Raw genomic sequence first — 17621 nt, 5'->3', positions numbered from 1 at the left:
ATTTGAGGGTTAAAGTGATATTATGCATATTAAACACATGCTTAAGGAAGGATTTAATTAAAGTATTAGCTATTAAATAATTAAACTTTTATTTTTGTTATAAAAGTTAGCTTTTATTCAATTTTTGCCGTTAATGACTTAAATTTGCTGTAAATCTAAATAAAAGTTGATAAGACTTGATATCCACAACTAAAGTCCGTAAGTTTAATAGATAAAATTCGATAAATTTAGAAAGTTTAAAATATTTTTGTTAATTTGTTAATAATTATTGGTCATATATAAATGGTAAATATATATAAAAAAATTTATTATTCTTTGAAACCACAAATGTGATAAGTATTTTGGAATAAATTCTTTTATTAAATGTGATAAATATTATGGAATGGAATTAATAGTTTTTATCAGTTTTGATCGATATTTAATTTAAAAAAAATGAAAAATTGTAACTGAGTTCCATCCATTCAACTTCAATTTTGTGCATACAAAGACTTAAAAGACTTTTTTGGCATAGAAAATTATACTTTGGTTATGACTTATAACATAAATTAGTATAACAACCAAATGATACGGTAACTTGGCTTCAATCACGTTAATTATATGGGACCCTTTTTTTCTGGTTTTAACCATTTGGTGTTTGAAGTCTATTACCCGATTAATCCGGATTCGCGCTGGATAGGCCCATAAAGGGGCTCAAGGTATTTGAACCCCATTGCTTGATTAATCCAGGTTCGCGCTGGGTAGGCTTCAAAAGGCGCTCCCTCCCTAGTGTTTAAAAGGACTCCATACCTAGGGCTCAATCTTAAAACTTGGAAAAATGATCCATTTCCTCCCGTCTCATCCCTCAAGAGTTTCACTATAGGTATTGTTAATGCAAAAAGTGATCCATTTTTTTAATCTATATATAAGTCAAACTAAGATAAAAATTATTGGACATAGGAAAAAATAGGTTAATGCGAAATTATGTAAATTTCTCCAAGTTAGTAATAGTGTAGAATCTATTGCTTTTTGAAAAAAAAAAATGTATACATAATAATAGACCTTGAAAATTAACCTATTTTTGATTTGAGAGTGATAGAATTGGAAAACCAGACAACACGTATCAAATTAATCAACAACACCAATTTTTCTTTCACCAATGAAAATGTAGTAATCAAATGGCCAAGGCTTCATATTGGAAAGTACGTGGTAGGCATTTTGGCCTTTTTCTTTTTATAGAATGTAGTAACCAATTTTAGCTTTTATTCAATTTTTGCCGTTAATGACTTTATATCGACAACTGAAGTCCGTAAGTTTAATGGACAAAATTCGATAAATTTAGAAAGTTTAAAATATGTGTTAATTTAATATTAATTCTCTAAAAAAAATCATTAAATTAAAATAATAATTATTGGTCATATATAAGGGGCAAATATGGAAAAAAAGATTTATTATTCTTTGAAATCACAAATGTGATAAGTATTTTGGAATAAATTTTTTTATTAAATGTGACAAGTATTATGGAATGGAAATAATAATTTTTATCGGTTTTGATAGATTGTAATTAAAAAAAAAAAAATGAAAAATTGAAATTTAGTTCCGTCCATTCAATTTCAATTTTGTGCATACAAAGACTTAAAAGACTTTTTTGGAATTGGAAAACCCAACAACCCGTATCAAATTAATCAACAACACCAATATTTCTTTCAGCAATGAAAATGTAATAATCAAAACGGACAATGTTGCTCTTGTTTACACAAAATAAAATAAATTATACTTTACAAGCAACTATTGATTTTAAGATAAAGGATAATTTGATTAAATTACCATTGAATTTGTTATAATCGAAGAGAGTTAATTGCTTTTTTAATCTTTATGTAAAAATCTTAAATGACTTATATTTTGAGACTGAGAGAGTATAACGGTCAAACTATTAGACCTGGAAAATTTCTCTAACCCGTTTTTGATTTTGAATTGGAAAACCAAACAACACGTATCAAATTAATCAACAACGCCAATATTTCTTTCACCAGTCAAAATGTAATAATCAAAACGGACAATATATACGTGGTAGGTATTTTCCTATTTGTTTAATATCTTATCTGAAATGGCCAAGTCTTCATATTGGAAAGTACGTGGCAGGCATTTTGGAAAAAGTAATTATTAACCCATAATAAATTAATTGCATTCACATCGTTTGTTTACTTTAATTATATATATTCTCTACTTTTCTCACTCACAATAACGTTAGATTGTTACCTCTCTACGTACAAACTACCATATGATCGTTAAAAAGTAATGTTATTTAATTTTTTTTAAAAAAAATTGTACATTTTGCACATTGTTTAAGCATTTGACTAATTTTTCTTAATACAGGAGGTAAATTCAAAATTATTTTCGGTGAAAAAATATGTTTTTAAGTTAAGAACTTGATTTTTATCTGTCGATATCAATTTCTTTAATTCTTTATTTTTTAAATGAATTATTATTTGATTGAGTGTTAGAGTAATAATTATGCATATTAAACATGCGTTGATATAATGGCTTAATTAATCAAAAATACTAATTATTAAGCACTTGAAATTTTATTTTTTACTAATTAAAATTAAGTTTCTAATCTTTTATTTTTACTAAAAATTAGGCTTTTATTTTATTAAGTTTCCCTTTATTCTCAGTCAATTTAGGTGTTTTTTAATTAAATCAAAGTTTGATAGGCTCAATATTGACAAATAAAAAAACTCGACAAATTTAAGAGTTTAAATATTTGTTGAGCCATTTTTTTTTTATATTTTTAAAATATAAAAATTAAATTTTAAACCCAAATTCATTCCTTAAAGTTATGTAATTTCAAAATAGATCAAAGTGTTAATAGAATCATAAGTCAGAGACCAAAATATTGTTGTCGCCTTAAAATCCTTTTTTTATAGAAAGGTCAATTTCAATTTTTTTTTTCAATCAATTGACAATTAAAAGAGCTATTTTGAATGGAGGAACCAAAATATCAACAAAATCATAATTTAGAAAAAAATAATTTTTGAAAATAGAGGTATCCAATGTTAATTTAACTATATGCAGAAGGGCAGATAATGGATGTTGCAAGAATTGACATATCCACTGTTGGAGAAATGGTAGAAGGGATTCCAGACCGGGCAAGGAAATTTAGAAAATAATTAATTATGAATATAAAAAAATAATGTGTAACCAGCAACCATATTCTTAGAATCTAAAAAATGAACAAGATAAATATTTCTTTCATCAAGGAAACGGAATTGTGAAAAAGGACAATATATGGTTTGTGTTTCTTTAAACTATAACATGGTTATGCAATAATTTTTATTTAATTTTTTAAATAACTTTAAAGTTTTTTTTAAAAAAATTTAGAGTTATTTATTTTACGATATAATTAAGAGTAATAATAGTATATTTGTTGAGTGTAATAAAAAAATTGTAAATATTACCCTTTTTTAAAAACAGAAACAAAATTATAATTTGCAATTAGTGAAAAAAGAAAGTAAAGTAAGCTTAAAATTGTTCTATTATAATGCATGCCTTGTGGAAAAAGATAAAAAAATATATTGTCGAGTTGATGTCAAAGCGTAGTTTGAACAAGACTTATGGTGGTCCACTCATTTCCTATAAAATGGTAGTGATGATGAAGTGGTTGTGCACTGAAAAATGGCTATGATTTTGAAGAAGCTGTGGATATCAATTATGATGGTTTTGTTATTGGAAGGAAAGTGGTGGTGTAATGGTTGCTTGGAGGATGACAGAATTGCTTTGTTAAACCTCAAAGCTTACTTTAATCATCCTAACGGCAAGGCTATGGGGACTTGGCAGAACAATAATTTCAATTGTTGTCAATGGAGCGATGTGAGCTGTGATCCCGTTACCGGCAGAGTAACCTTACTCTATGCTAGGAGGGATGAGGAATTGGGAGATTGGTATCTCAATGCCTCTTTCTTTCTTCCCTTCAAAGGATTGAAACGTCTCTACTTGTATGGAAGTAACATTTTGGGCTGTGTTGAAAATGAAGGTTCGTATACCATAGATCTCTTGCATAGTTTTAGTTTAATTTATCTGATAAATTTCAATTTATAGAATTTTCTTTTCAGGTTTTGAAAGATTATTAAGCCTTTCCAATTTGGAGTTTCTGGATTTAGGTGATAATAAATTCAATGAGAGCATCTTGCCTTCTTTAAGTGGTTTGTTATCTTTAAAATATTTATATTTAAACGACAATAGAATCAAAGGAACAATTAATATTCAAAGTGAGTTCAATTTCCTCCTTAATTTCTCTTCTCTTTTACCTCTTTCAAGTAAAACCTATATTAATTAAGATCATTGCAAAGGGGCAGAATTGAGTAATTTAACAAGCTTGGAGGAGTTGCATTTATCTGGAAATGAAATTGAAGGTTTCAAATTCTCTCATGGTATGAATTTATCTTTAATAGGTTTTTTTTTTTTCTTTTATTAAAATTAATTGAAGAAATACAACAGGTATTAAGCAATTTCTACTTTTCTAGGATTGGATATATATAACTGAGTAGTAATCACATAAACAATACCTTGCTCTCATATCTCAAGGGATTTCCATCTCCCATATTGGTCTAATATATATATATATATATATATATATATATATATATATATATATATATATAAGTCAATCAAAGGAACACTTAACATAAAAAATTATGATTCTTAGATTTTAATTTTGATATATAAAATTCATTTTGGAAATGATATATAAAAATTTTAAGATTATTAATTAATCAATTGAGTTTAGCACATATCATATGTAAACTCTACAATTTTAATAAATTATATTTGATTATTAATTAATCAATTGAGATTACTACCTGATAGATTTTTTATATAGTTAATTATTTTTGTTTAATTTAAGTAGATGAGCACTTTGTATATATGCGCAAACTGTTAAAAATCTCACATCAACTAAATATCATATTCATCAAAGACATATAAGAGTGGTAAGCTAATTTATTAATTGGTTAATACTAATCTTTTAGCATTAGTTGGCTAAGCCAATTATTCCTCTATCTTACATTTTCATCTCATGGGTTTTAACCTTTTACCCAATTTATCTATATCTTTTCAATTGATAATACAAATAATTCAGGTTTACCCAATCTGCAATATCTTGATCTGAGTTACAATCGCATTAACAACTTACTCTCATCTCTCAATGGATTTCCTTCTCTGAAACATTTGGATCTAAGTTATAATTCTCTGAAAGGGATATTTCACATGAAAGGTCAGTCAATTATGGTTCTTATTTATTTTGTTCAGATAAAGCAATATGATTGAACTTTTACAGCGATATAATTAGTTGTCGTTTTGAATTGTCCAGAATTGGATGATCTGAGTAACTTAGAGGAGCTAGATTTGAGCGGAAATCAAATAATCAAGTTTGAAGTTAAGGAAGGTACCAAAGTAACTTAAATTTAAACTTGATTAATTAAATCAAATCAAGGATCATATATAGTCTTTTCTAATTTTGCAGACACAAGAGGTCTAAGCAAGTTAAGCAAACTAACTCTGGATAACATGACCACAAATGGAAGAAGCTCTTTACTGCTACAATCATTGGGAGCATTTCCATATCTAAAGATTCTCTCTTTAAAAGAAAATGATTTCAAAGGAAAAATATTTGCTCAAGGTAAATTGCCTAAAATTTTGTAACTGTATTTGATTCCGAGTCTTAAATAAAACATTTGTTGTTGTTTTCAAATAGAGTCACATAATATGAACAGCTTGGAAGAATTGAGACTCGACTATTCATCTTTGCGTGAAATCTCTCTTCAAAGTCTTGGAGCATTGCCTTCTCTTAAATTTTTATCTCTGTGTTTTCTGGAAAGCACCCTACCAGCTCAAGGTAATTCATTATTAATTAACCTCTTTAGGTTTTGATAATAGTGTGAATTACTTGGTGTGTTATAGTATATTACATTAGTCATTTCTTTTAATAAATGAATTCAATACTTCTTACATTTTATATTTGTCAGACAATATTCGTAGTCCTTCCATTATAATGTGTACCTTTTGTATTGATTAATTAACTAATAACTCAGATGAAATTTTTGTTTAAAAATTATAATTAGTTGGTATTCTTCATATCCCGTTCTTTATATTTTTTTTCAACCTTATAATTGAAAATTTAACAAATTATCAAAAAGATTTTATAATTGGAAATTCATAAAATACCCAGATTATTAAAATCCTTTTTGAAGATAAAGACCTTAACATGTATAGAGTTAAAATAGAAGGACTATAAATTAATTTTTGAAAAGCAAATTAGCATATTTCACTATAATAGTAATTCAAACCTTAATAATTAGCATCAAATATGACAATTCTACCCACAGTACTACCAGTGTCTTATTTTAATCTTGTTTACAATTTTAAAAATTTCATATTACTGTTATTATTGTAGGATTGCCAAATTTCAAGAACCTAGAAATTTTACACATGAATTATTCCTCTAGTAGCATCGACATCCTGCAAGTAATTGCAAAAATGTCCTCTCTTAAGGCTTTATCATTAAGGAACTGTGGACTCAATGGCACTATACCAGTGGCCTCAGGTAAGATTGGTCATCCCTCTCTCTCTCTCCGTATTCTTATTCTTCTCTACATCACACGATTAAATTTTTTAATTATAAATAAATTGCAGGCATATGTGAGTTGAAACATCTCCAATTTCTAGATATGAGCTCTAATGATCTAAATGGTACATTGCCTAGGTGCTTGGCAAATATGACATCCCTTGAAAGTTTAGATGTTTCTGACAATCATTTTACTGGAAAAATCTTCCCCCTTGGTGGATTGACATCCATTCAATATTTAAGTCTTTCAAACAATCACTTTAAAATCCCGATTTCATTTGGTCCATTCTTCAACCATACAAAACTCAAGTACTTTTATGGGAGGGATAATGAGGTCTATTCAGAAATAAAAGTATACGAGTCGATTCCAAAATTCCAATTAGAGAGTCTTATGTTATCTGGTCTGGGATACGGTGGAGTCTTTCCCAAATTCTTCTACTATCAGCGTAACTTAAAAGAAGTTGATCTCTCAAATAATAAACTGGAGGGAAGCTTTCCAATTTGGTTGTTAAAGAACAATACAAAACTAGAAAAACTTCATTTAGCCAATAATTCTCTTTCAGGACATTTTCAATTGCCGATTCATACCAGCTTATTAAGGTTAGATATCTCCAATAATGATTTCAGTGATAGCATTCCCAATTCATTTAGCAATGTCAGCTTCTTGGAATATTTAAAATTGGATGGAAATCAATTCACAGGAAATATTCCGAACAGCTTATCCAATTGTTCCTTCTTGGAATTGCTAGGTATCAGTGATAATCATCTCTCAGCTGTTATGCCAGAGTGGATGGGCAACATGCCTTCTCTTAGAGTTTTGGACCTTTCAAGAAACATCATCTCTGGAAATCTACCATCAAACTTCAACCCTCCACAATTATTACATGTTTACTTATCTGAAAATAGAATAGAAGGAACAATCTCCAAGGCATTCTACAATTGCTTTCAATTGGAAGTATTAGATCTTAGAAATAATTTGTTGAACGGAACCATTCCAAAATGGATTGGCGAGAGACTTTCATTTTTAAGCTATGTTTCCTTGAGTTATAACAATTTTGAAGGTCAAATTCCAAACCAGCTTTGCAATTTGGAATTTTTACAGTTAATTGATTTGTCTAACAATAATCTTTCTGGTCATATCCCTCCTTGTCTAAAGTTGAGAGGACAACGTAGAATTAGAATAGAAGCGTCTACACCAATTAATTCTATAGAACTTACGCTAAATCCTCTAGAATTTACAACAAAGTGGATGACATATTCTTTCCAACGAACCATTCTTTTCTTCTTTTCTGGAATAGATCTTTCCGCCAACAAATTGACAGGAGAAATTCCTCATGAAATTGGAAAGTTTGAGAATATGCAAGTGTTGAACCTTTCTCACAATAGTTTGACGGGACAAATTCCAACAACATTTTCCAACCTCAGTCAAATAGAGAGTTTGGATCTTTCTTACAACAAGTTGAACGGAAAAATCCCTACTCAGCTTGCTCAACTAAATTATTTAGCAGTTTTCAGTGTAGCATATAACAATTTATCTGGAAAGACACCTGATAGAGTCGCTCAATTTGCCACATTTGATAAGAGTAGCTACGAGGGAAATCCTTATCTTTGTGGTCTTCCATTACCAAATACTTGCAGTGCAACATTATCACCACCATTGATGCCTGGAGTTTCAACAGATGAAAAACAAGAGGAGAATGGCTTCATAGACATGAATATTTTCTTTATTAGCTTTTCAGTAGCGTACTTGATGGTACTATTGTCAATAGCTGCAGTTTTGTGTATAAACCCTCAATGGCGACGAGCATGGTTTTGGTTCGTTGAGGTATGCATTACAAATTGTCAATATTTTCTAGAAGACAATGTTTATGTTCTATTCAAGTTCAAACTTCCATAGTCACTTTTAACATTTTTGTGGTTTTAAGATGATGAATGGTACTTGTAATAATTAATTTATTAAATATGTATCTCTCTTAATTTTTCATAAAGTTCTGTTATTTATTTGTGTTTTTTCTCCGCATCTCTTCTCAATATTGCATGTCCCCATATCTCTAATAAGATTTTTTTACTATCATAATTTCGTAAAACCAAATAGTAGATTTGTGGATTAGAAAAAAATATTTGCTGGGTTCATTTTTTGTGAAAGCAATATTAATTATTATTGCCATTAAAATATTATTTGCTTTTAACCAACATTAACAAATTAAAATATCATCAATGTTAGACATACAGCAATGCGACTTCTCATTTAATTATTATTAGTAATATTCAAGTGGGAGGGATGGGATTATTAGAATTAAAAAAGAAAATGATAATTATATAGAGAAAGTATTTATTTTGACAGTGTCCAGTGGTCTTTTTTCATCAACCAAAACTTTTAAAGGTTCAATCTCTACTTCTGAATTGGGCAAGTGAAAAATTGCTAGGGATATTCTATCCTTCTCTGAACTTGTTGATACCCTGTGCAATGGGCTCTTGAAGATTCCATTACTCATTATCTGCATTTAATTGTCCATAATCCATATTAGTCTTTAATTCTAATTCATATGTACCATAATGAAATGACATATTACTTTCAAGTTTCAATTATTTTAAGATGTAACACGGATAATCAACTCGATCAAATTTTAATTTTTATACTTGTGTTTTGCCTTATATGTATAATTGAAATACTCATACTCAAATCAGTTATCATTAAATACTTAAACGAATGGACTTATTATTTATTAATATTAAAATAAAGTTTGAATAAAATTCAAAGATAAATTTTAGTTAATTGAATATATTTAAAATCTAAACACTCAATTGTAATTTTAGAACCATAGAAATTATTTTAGTAGTAATTATTTTTTTAGTTATTACAATTATTAGATGTATATAAATTGTTCTATACTGAATTTATGGGTAAGAGTTTTTGTCGTGCAGGGTCAAACCAACAAGAAATTATACATATAAATCTTGGGAAGAAAACAAATGAGGATTACCTGGCTGAGATTAAAAAAATAAAACCCTAAAGATTCATGATTCAATCATTTATTTATATTAATTTTAGAGAAGGATTAGTTGTCGTCATCCATAGTAAGTATAAGATTTTTAATTAAGTAGTTAATTAATTACCTGCATTTGATCGCCGGCATTGACAACAAAAGCGTGAGGAATGATGGGAACTCTATGCCATTGATCATCTTTGAACATTTGAAGACCTTCTACTTCTTTATCTTGTAAAAGAAACGTTATTGCTGATCCATCTGAATGTGCTTTAACACCAAGAACTGAGTCTGGTCTTGGACATGTAGGATAGTAATTAAATCTAGCTGCCATTACCCCTTGGTCCTCATATTGTTTCAAGAAGCTATCTTCTTCTAAATTCGATGATCTTGCCATTGCTTTAAGAAGAAGCTCCACCGTGTTCTTCATTTTTACTGAACATTCATCCAGTATTTCTCTGCAAGAACAATTAATTTCTTGAAAAAATGGACAAAGAAACTCTAAACCAATTTCTTGAAATGAATATAACAGAAAACGCATGCTATAATACTATAATAGGGTTTTTCTGTACCTAAATTGAGTTGGATTGGTAGGCCAAAGATGAAGCTTTCTTGAGTCTTGTGGTATCAGTTTAAGAAAGAGACGATCGCACCAGTCATAAACTTGCTTATCAGAAAGAACTGGGTCATTCCCATATCCTTCCATATCGTTGACTTCTCTACTGTATTTCTTTTTGTCACTTGCTGGAAGTGCAAAGAACTGTTTTGCAACTTCACGTATTTTGTCAAGGAAAGAATCTGAAATCCCATGACCTATAGCCTGTAACTTAACAAATCAAGAAATTTCTCCAGAAAATCCAGTTCTTGGAAATCAAATCTTTTAGTATTTCGCCGAAAATATTTTTCCCATGACCTATAGCCAGTGGCTCGTTTGGCCGGAACAAGCCCGACAGTTTCTCCACGCCGCCATCCATGGTGGTTCCTCAAAACTCAGGCGAAATCGCAAATCGGTGGAGGGGAATGTTCGTGTGGAGGAGATGAAGTGATCGGCGCTGTTCCTTCAAGCTGCAGCCGTCGCAAACGGCGTGGGTCGCCGGATCTTCATAGCGCGACGCTGAGTTCCAGTCGCGGCCTCCTTCGATCCTGGCCTCCGTTCTGCGAAACGACACCACCGGCGAGTTCCTATCGTCGAGAAGATGAAGAAAGAGGGCTTGGTTGCCGGAGTCCGTGGCCCGTCGACGAAAAACGCAGTGGAGCAAGGGAAGGGGTGCTGTCGCGCGAGAGGAGGAAGAAGAAGAAGAAGAAGAAGAAAAAGAAGAGAAAGAAAGAAAAATTGGGCTTCTAGACCATTCCGGTTCGATTCGAACCGGTGTGGTCCGATTTAGTGATTTGGTCTCATTTTGTTTGGTTCTCGAGTTTTTTACTCGGTTTTCGGATTATTCGTGTGGTTTTCGACAAATCAAATTGATTTTCAGGTCCGTTCGATTTATTTTGATTATTTTATTTAGGTTCATAACATTTTCTCCATTTACTCAATAATAATAAAAATATTAATAGTAATGATATTTGATTTTAAGATAATTACTTTATATAGTAGTTACATACATATACATACATTTATAATCGATTAGTAACTAGAGTTCCATTTTAGTTCATCGAAAATTTTAAGTGTTGTCCAATCGAAAATTCCGAATAAGCTGTTTTTGGGCTTGGGCCCAATTCGAAAATTTGGGCTCGAATTGAGACTGTATTATATTTACAACGCATACGGTCAAAATTTTCGATTTTTGATTTAAATTAAATTTAAAAGTTTCGAAAATAAAAATTCGAGATATTTCAGTTTGGCTATTAACTGTTTGAATAGTTTTTCATAAAACGCTAAAAGTTAAAGGTTACATGAGTTAACATTTCACAACATGTTATCTTAATCTCTAAAAGTTAGTTTAAACATTATGTTATCAAACACTACAAAAAATACCGTTTAGCATTTTGACTAAAACTATTTAAAAAGTTGTTATTGAATACAGCCTAAATTTAAGTTGTATTACACTCTAACCACTAGATGAAGTGTTAGACTGATATCAATTATACGGGCTAGAGGCTATGGAAGGATAATTATATTATTTGCAATTTCTTTGGCTAGGCAAAATGGAGTTGCAGTTGTAGCAGCCATGGTATTCCTACTTTTAAAAAAAAAAAAAAAAAAAAAAAGAAAAGAAAAGAAAATTAATACAGGTGTTTTTGCTAATCATGATTTAGAAGACTATAATTTTCTATTTATATATTGAACTTTTGAGTCGTCTAATATTTAAGTAATATTTAAGTAATCATAGGCTGCTAGATTATCCACTCAATCATTATCTGCACGTCATCTAACTCACAATTATTAGAACAAAACATATAAAAATAGGAGAATTCATGGATTAAGTTTGACCAAGTCAAGCGGTGCAATTCCTTGAAAAAGGCTGTCATAATAGAATCCACGATAATCCTTAAGTCTCATATATTGCTGAGGTCTATTTTCATCCATTAGGCTCTGAACCGGTCCGATCTCTACCTCATATTTGGGCAAGTGAAAGGCTGCCACTGATATTCTTTCCTTCTTTGACTCCACTATTACCCTATGCATTGGGCTCTTGAAGATTCCATTACTTATTATCTATATGAAATTTTACATTTTCAACAAATTAATTATTTTCATCAAATATAAACTAAAATTGATTAATATTTCATCTAACATTTTAGATAAAACTTATAATGTACGAATTACTGCATGGCCATCAAGTTGGAAATTAATTCATACATATTACTTTTTTTCAGTTCAGCCACAAACGTAATATGTAGGGGTCAAAACTGCATACCTGCAACTGGTCCTCGACATTGACAAATAATGCATCAGGAAGTATGGCAACTCTGAACCACTGACCATCTTTCAGAACCTGAAGCCCTTCCACTTCTTTATCCTGCAAGAGAATTGTTATTCCTGATCCATCTGAATGAGCTTCAGCTCCTACAAATATGTCTGAACTTGCAGCTTCTGGATAGTAATTAAACCTCGCTCCTATCAATTCTTCATCTCCGTACGCATTCAAGAAGCAATTCTTTTCTAAATTCAGTGATCTTGCCATTGCCTTTAGAAGAAACCGTGATGTACTCTTCATTATTGCTGAGTATTCGTCTAATACCTTTCTGCAAGTTTTTCAAAAGTTTTATAAAAATTATTTTGAGAATATGGGGAGATGTAATAGCTTTCGAACCCATGACCTCTAGGTCAAAATCATATATATAAATTACCTAAAATCTGTAGGAATGCATGGCCAACGTTCAATCCTTCATTCATTTTCTGGAGCTACCTTAAGCAGAATGCGTTCAGACTGATTAAAAATGATCTTTTTGGAAACATTTGGATCGTTCCCATGTCCTTCAAGACTGTTAGCTTCTCGATCATACTTATGTTTCTCTTCCATTGGAAGTGCAAAGAACCGTTTTGTAATTTCACGTACTTTATCAAGAAATGAACTTTCTACTCTATGCCCAACAGCCTGCATATTAGTTTGTATAAAACCATCAAATTCAAGAACATGGTTGTAAGAACTAAAAGAGAGTAAAAGAAATGCTAATAAGCTTTAACTATGAATGTGACCCCTAATAGAAATCAAATTGCAAAAAGAAATAAGGTAAGGTTTCAAGAAAAGAAAAACCTGAAAGCAACCCCAAGAAGTGAGAGCCAATTTCAGTTTTTGAAGCTCATTTTCTCCTTCTTTAGAACAAGAAGATAGCAGACTGATATCAATGATAGGAATTGGGGCTAGTGGAGGATAGTTATAATTATTTGCAATTTCTTTGCCTAGAAATCCTATTCTAAAAGAATTAATACAAGTGATCTAGCTAATTATGATTTGGAAGAGAAGATCATATTTTTCTATTTATCGTGCAAGGTTTTGAATTTTCTAATCATTAACCACAATTAAAAAATTATGGCTGCTAGATCCACCGACCATGCCTATCGCCACAATATATATATACAGTGCAATTAATCATGATAAAGGGCTTAATGTTCAAATATGATTTTTGTTAATATTTTGGTTCATCTATTTTGAACGGAAGAATTAATGTGTTAATAAAATCATAATTTAGAGATCTCATAGTATATTTTAATATCTCAGTGTACAATCATTATATAATACTATCTTTATAAGATTCGTCTAATGTAAAGGTGCAAAAGCAATCTTTATTAAATTTGATGAAAAAAAAAATTACCGATGAATATTGGGACGAGTGGTTCGATACGCTTTTTTTTAAATGAGGTTAAAAAATATTTTTAAACTAATCCACTCAATATTAATGAAGAAATGCGTGCACAAACTCAAATATGAACCATTAGATGTTTCTATATAAGATAAACATGAAAAGGGTTACATTACCTATCGTCGTCGTAGGTTTCAGTCAATTTGAGTTAGATGCATGGGATTACAAAATTCTAAGCAGATGATTATGTAACACATTTGACATTTTCTTTGTCATTTGTCAACCCTTTGTTTTGTATTCGTAAACTTGGTTTTATTAAAATCACATTTTTAATTGCACATTTAGCTAAGGATGCAAACCAGTCGTGTAAACTAAGCCCACTATCATCAGATTCACATAAATTCACCGGCCCAACTTAATTTTTTAAAATGAATTTATTAATTCAAAAAATGATTTAAAAAATAAATTTCTTAGTCATGAAAATTTCGAAGCAGAATGACTAATTTCGTTTAATTGAGATGAATTTGTAATGTTCAGCAGCTCAGCTTCTGCAATAAGTTTACAGTCCCATCCATGAGTATTATAACATCAACTAGCTTAAGGATTAAAGTTTCACAGTCTCAAGTGCCACCAAACCCTTTTGGTACCATTCATAGTTTATAACACCATAATTTTTAACATTTCTGTATAATCTTGGTCTGTGCTCATCCATCAAGCTATCCACAGGTCCAATCTCTTTTTCTGGCTCTGGTTCATGAAATAAGGCCACAGATAACCTCAAGCTCTCGGAGTTTGTTACTACCCTGTGCATTGGACTTCTGAACATTCCATTACTCATTATCTGCATTTGAGGTTCCATAATATATGTTAAACGCAAGAAGTAATAAAATCCAGAACCAGAAATTGTGAAAAACGTTACTGATGAGGCGTATACCTGCATTTGGTCTCCAAGATTGACGACAAGAGCATCAGGGATTACAGGAACTCTTACCCATTTCTCATCTACTAAAATTTGAAGGCCTTCGACTTGTTTATCTTGCAAAAGAATTGTAATGCCCGATCTATCTGTATGAGGTTTGACTCCAAGAACCAAATCAGGTCTCGAACACCTTGGATAGAAGTTAAACCTTGCATGCATTAGTGCTCGTTCCCCAAATTGCCCAGAGAAACTATTCTCTTTCAAGTTCAGTGACCTTGCCATTGCTTTGTACAGAAGATCCATTACAGATTTCACCTTCAAGGAATATTCGATCAAGGTCTCTCTGCAAAAAGATTATTGTATAACTAAAATTACTAGTTTGAACAACAATTTTGTATGTAAGATCAGAAAAGCTTAACCTGAAATTAGGCGGGTTTTCTGGCCAAAGATTGTTCCTTCTTTCATCTTCAGGAAACACCCTTAGAATTAGGCGATGAGACCAGTCGAGAACTTGATTTGTTGAAACAATCATATCACTTCCATACCCTTCAATTTCATTCTCAGACCGACCATATTTCGACTTCTCTTCCTTTGGAAGTTCAAAAAATTGGCATGCTGTCTCACGCACCTTATCAAGAAATGAACTTGATATCCCATGTCCTGTTGCCTGAGATAAATATGCTATATTTCTTTAAATGCTCCTATAACTACCTCAATTTCTGATTAAAACCATCAATACTTAATGATCAACATTAGCCAAAAGGTTAGTATTGAAATATAGTAGAATATAAAATATAAGTTATGCGATTAAGAGTATTTGATATTGGTAATTAATAATTCAAAATTGTCAACGTTAGAACTTAAGACTTATGACTGTTAGCCATACAACATGACTGCCCTGTTTATTTAATTATTCTCTTCTAACAGAATTGCTGATATGTGATAGTTAGTTTTTAGATACGTAGTTAGTTCTTCTAGTGTGTGAATGTGGAGCAGTTAAGAATTTGCATGATATAGAAGAAAATGACAGGTTAATGCAATTTCTGATGGGGTAGAATGAGAGTTTTGACCATTCTAAGGATGTAAGGCTTTTTCCGTGATTCTTAAGGTGGAAAAGCAGAGAGTGGTTCAACATATAACACTAGACTCAAGTGAATCTGCAGTTGTTACGTATGCTCAAGGAAATGCTACCTATAAGAAGGGTGTTTCTAATGAAAACAAGGGAACTACCAGAAAGAAGGAAGACAGATACTGTTGGCATTGTAAAAGCACCAGGTAACACCAAAGATACATGCTTCAAAATTCATGGCTATCCAGATTGGTTCAAGGACTTAAAACAGAAGCAAAATGGTCCTAAAGCACACATTTTGAATCAATGATATGATACACCACTTGAAGAGTACTCTGAGTAAACACCCAGTGATCAGGGAGGTTTGAATGAAAGTTTGGCAAAATTTGTGCAACTTGAAATAATGAAGGCACTCAATGGCAAAATGCAAGTCAATCCATCAGATGATACAGCTGCTGTCAATTTCACTAGCTTTGCAGGTACTATCCTAAACTCATTTACTTGTTCTCTGCTAATTTACTTTCTTGTTCTCGAACCTGATTACCAGTTTCTTAACAGAACTCAACTATGGACTTTCAATTGATAACATTTACTGTCCATCAACAACATACAACTGATAAGTAAAAAACCATGCAATTGAAGAAAATAAAATTAAGAAAGTTAAAAAACCTGGAAGCAACCGGTTGAGCTAAGAGCTGATCTTAGTGTTTGTAGTGCATTTTCCACTTCGTTGTTACTACTGTTAACAGACTCCGATAAAAAAGAGGAGAAGAGACTGATGTCGATTATCGGAAAAGGAGTCGCCGATGAGGAAGAGAAATGATCAGAAGGTGCAAAAGTGCATCCTTTTACTATGTATTCTGATGGTGGCTGTTCATTGACCGTCGACATTTCTTGAACGTTTTTTTTGGACAGTGATGCCATTTTTTCACAACAGAAAACAGAGGCATAAAATCCCGTGGGTACTGTAGATGAGGACAATAAGCCACCGGGTACGAGGAATCTTCAAAAAAAATCCCGTGGGTGCGCAAATCAAGGCTTCCTGCCCATTGTTTTATATGAAGATACAAAACTTTTTTTTTTTTTTTTGTGAAAAAATACGACCCTTTTATAAAAATCTTTTCTCCAAATATAAATATATTAATAGAACATAAATTAATTATTTTGATGGTCTTTTTGGGTTTATTAAAATCACATTTTTAATAGCACATTTTGAATTTTGACCAGTTAGGAGCTAAACGAAGCGCAATACCAATAAATTTATATAAATTCACGAGCCCACTTTATTTTTTAAAAATAAATTTATAATGTGAATTTAATAATTCAAAAAATTATTTTTAAAATAAATTTCTTAGCCATGAAAGTTTTACAATAGTTAAACAACACTTTAAAAATGTATGCCAACAACATCTAAAATGAAATTTGGTTGAAAAAATAATTTCATCTTCAATGTCAAATATGTACTGAATTAAGAAATATGCTTGCTTTAACAAAATATTTTTTGTATCTTAAATCTAGGACTACAAAACAAAATTCATATTTGTTTAACATTTTAAATAACTAGAATATTAAATTCAAAATAATAATTATTATCATTTATACAGAAATGGTTTATTATTATTTTTATGTATTTTAATTCGATATATTTTTTGTTCAATGATTTTCTTATATCAAATTTTTTTTATTCTGTTTTTTTTTTTTTTTTTTTTTTTTTTTTTTTTTTTTTTTTTTTAACCTTCGTCCAAATTCAGTGGGTTGGGCTTTTATACACGTCAAACTTTCACATTGCTGAGATAGTAA

At 30.7% G+C, this 17621-nt stretch overlaps 3 protein-coding genes and 1 pseudogene across 3 annotated transcripts; 1 reads left to right on the top strand and 3 right to left on the bottom strand.

Annotated features, from left to right (window-relative positions):
- The first annotated feature begins 3652 nt into the window (after positions 1-3652).
- LOC105647914 (cuscuta receptor 1) lies at positions 3653-8620 on the top strand. The gene is made up of 9 exons (XM_089724775.1): positions 3653-4009; positions 4089-4244; positions 4332-4406; positions 5114-5248; positions 5345-5419; positions 5498-5653; positions 5729-5869; positions 6428-6577; positions 6667-8620. Exons 1-9 carry the CDS (start codon positions 3658-3660, stop codon positions 8493-8495), a joined length of 3069 nt encoding a protein of 1022 aa, XP_089580901.1. The 5' UTR covers positions 3653-3657; the 3' UTR covers positions 8496-8620.
- Positions 8621-8894: 274 nt separating this feature from the next.
- On the bottom strand, positions 8895-11062 carry LOC149494089 (protein LATERAL BRANCHING OXIDOREDUCTASE 1-like). The gene is made up of 3 exons (XM_089724782.1): positions 10158-11062; positions 9716-10043; positions 8895-9096 (listed from the first exon to the last, which is right to left on the bottom strand). Exons 1-3 carry the CDS (start codon positions 10289-10291, stop codon positions 8914-8916), a joined length of 645 nt encoding a protein of 214 aa, XP_089580908.1. The 5' UTR covers positions 10292-11062; the 3' UTR covers positions 8895-8913.
- Positions 11063-12001: 939 nt separating this feature from the next.
- Positions 12002-13586, bottom strand: LOC110010286 (protein SRG1-like; annotated as a pseudogene).
- A 730-nt stretch (positions 13587-14316) lies between these two features.
- Positions 14317-16845, bottom strand: LOC149494088 (protein LATERAL BRANCHING OXIDOREDUCTASE 1-like). The gene is made up of 4 exons (XM_089724626.1): positions 16491-16845; positions 15172-15419; positions 14768-15095; positions 14317-14674 (listed from the first exon to the last, which is right to left on the bottom strand). The coding sequence occupies exons 1-4, from the start codon at positions 16743-16745 to the stop codon at positions 14438-14440; spliced, it is 1068 nt and encodes a 355-aa protein (XP_089580752.1). The 5' UTR covers positions 16746-16845; the 3' UTR covers positions 14317-14437.
- Positions 16846-17621: the final 776 nt, after the last annotated feature.

Source organism: Jatropha curcas, chromosome 8 (assembly GCF_041381405.1).
Source record: "Jatropha curcas cultivar XTBG-Jc1 chromosome 8, XTBG_Jcur_1.0, whole genome shotgun sequence".
NCBI classification, from domain to species: Eukaryota; Viridiplantae; Streptophyta; class Magnoliopsida; order Malpighiales; family Euphorbiaceae; genus Jatropha; species Jatropha curcas.
This window is presented reverse-complemented; position numbering and strand designations above follow the sequence as displayed.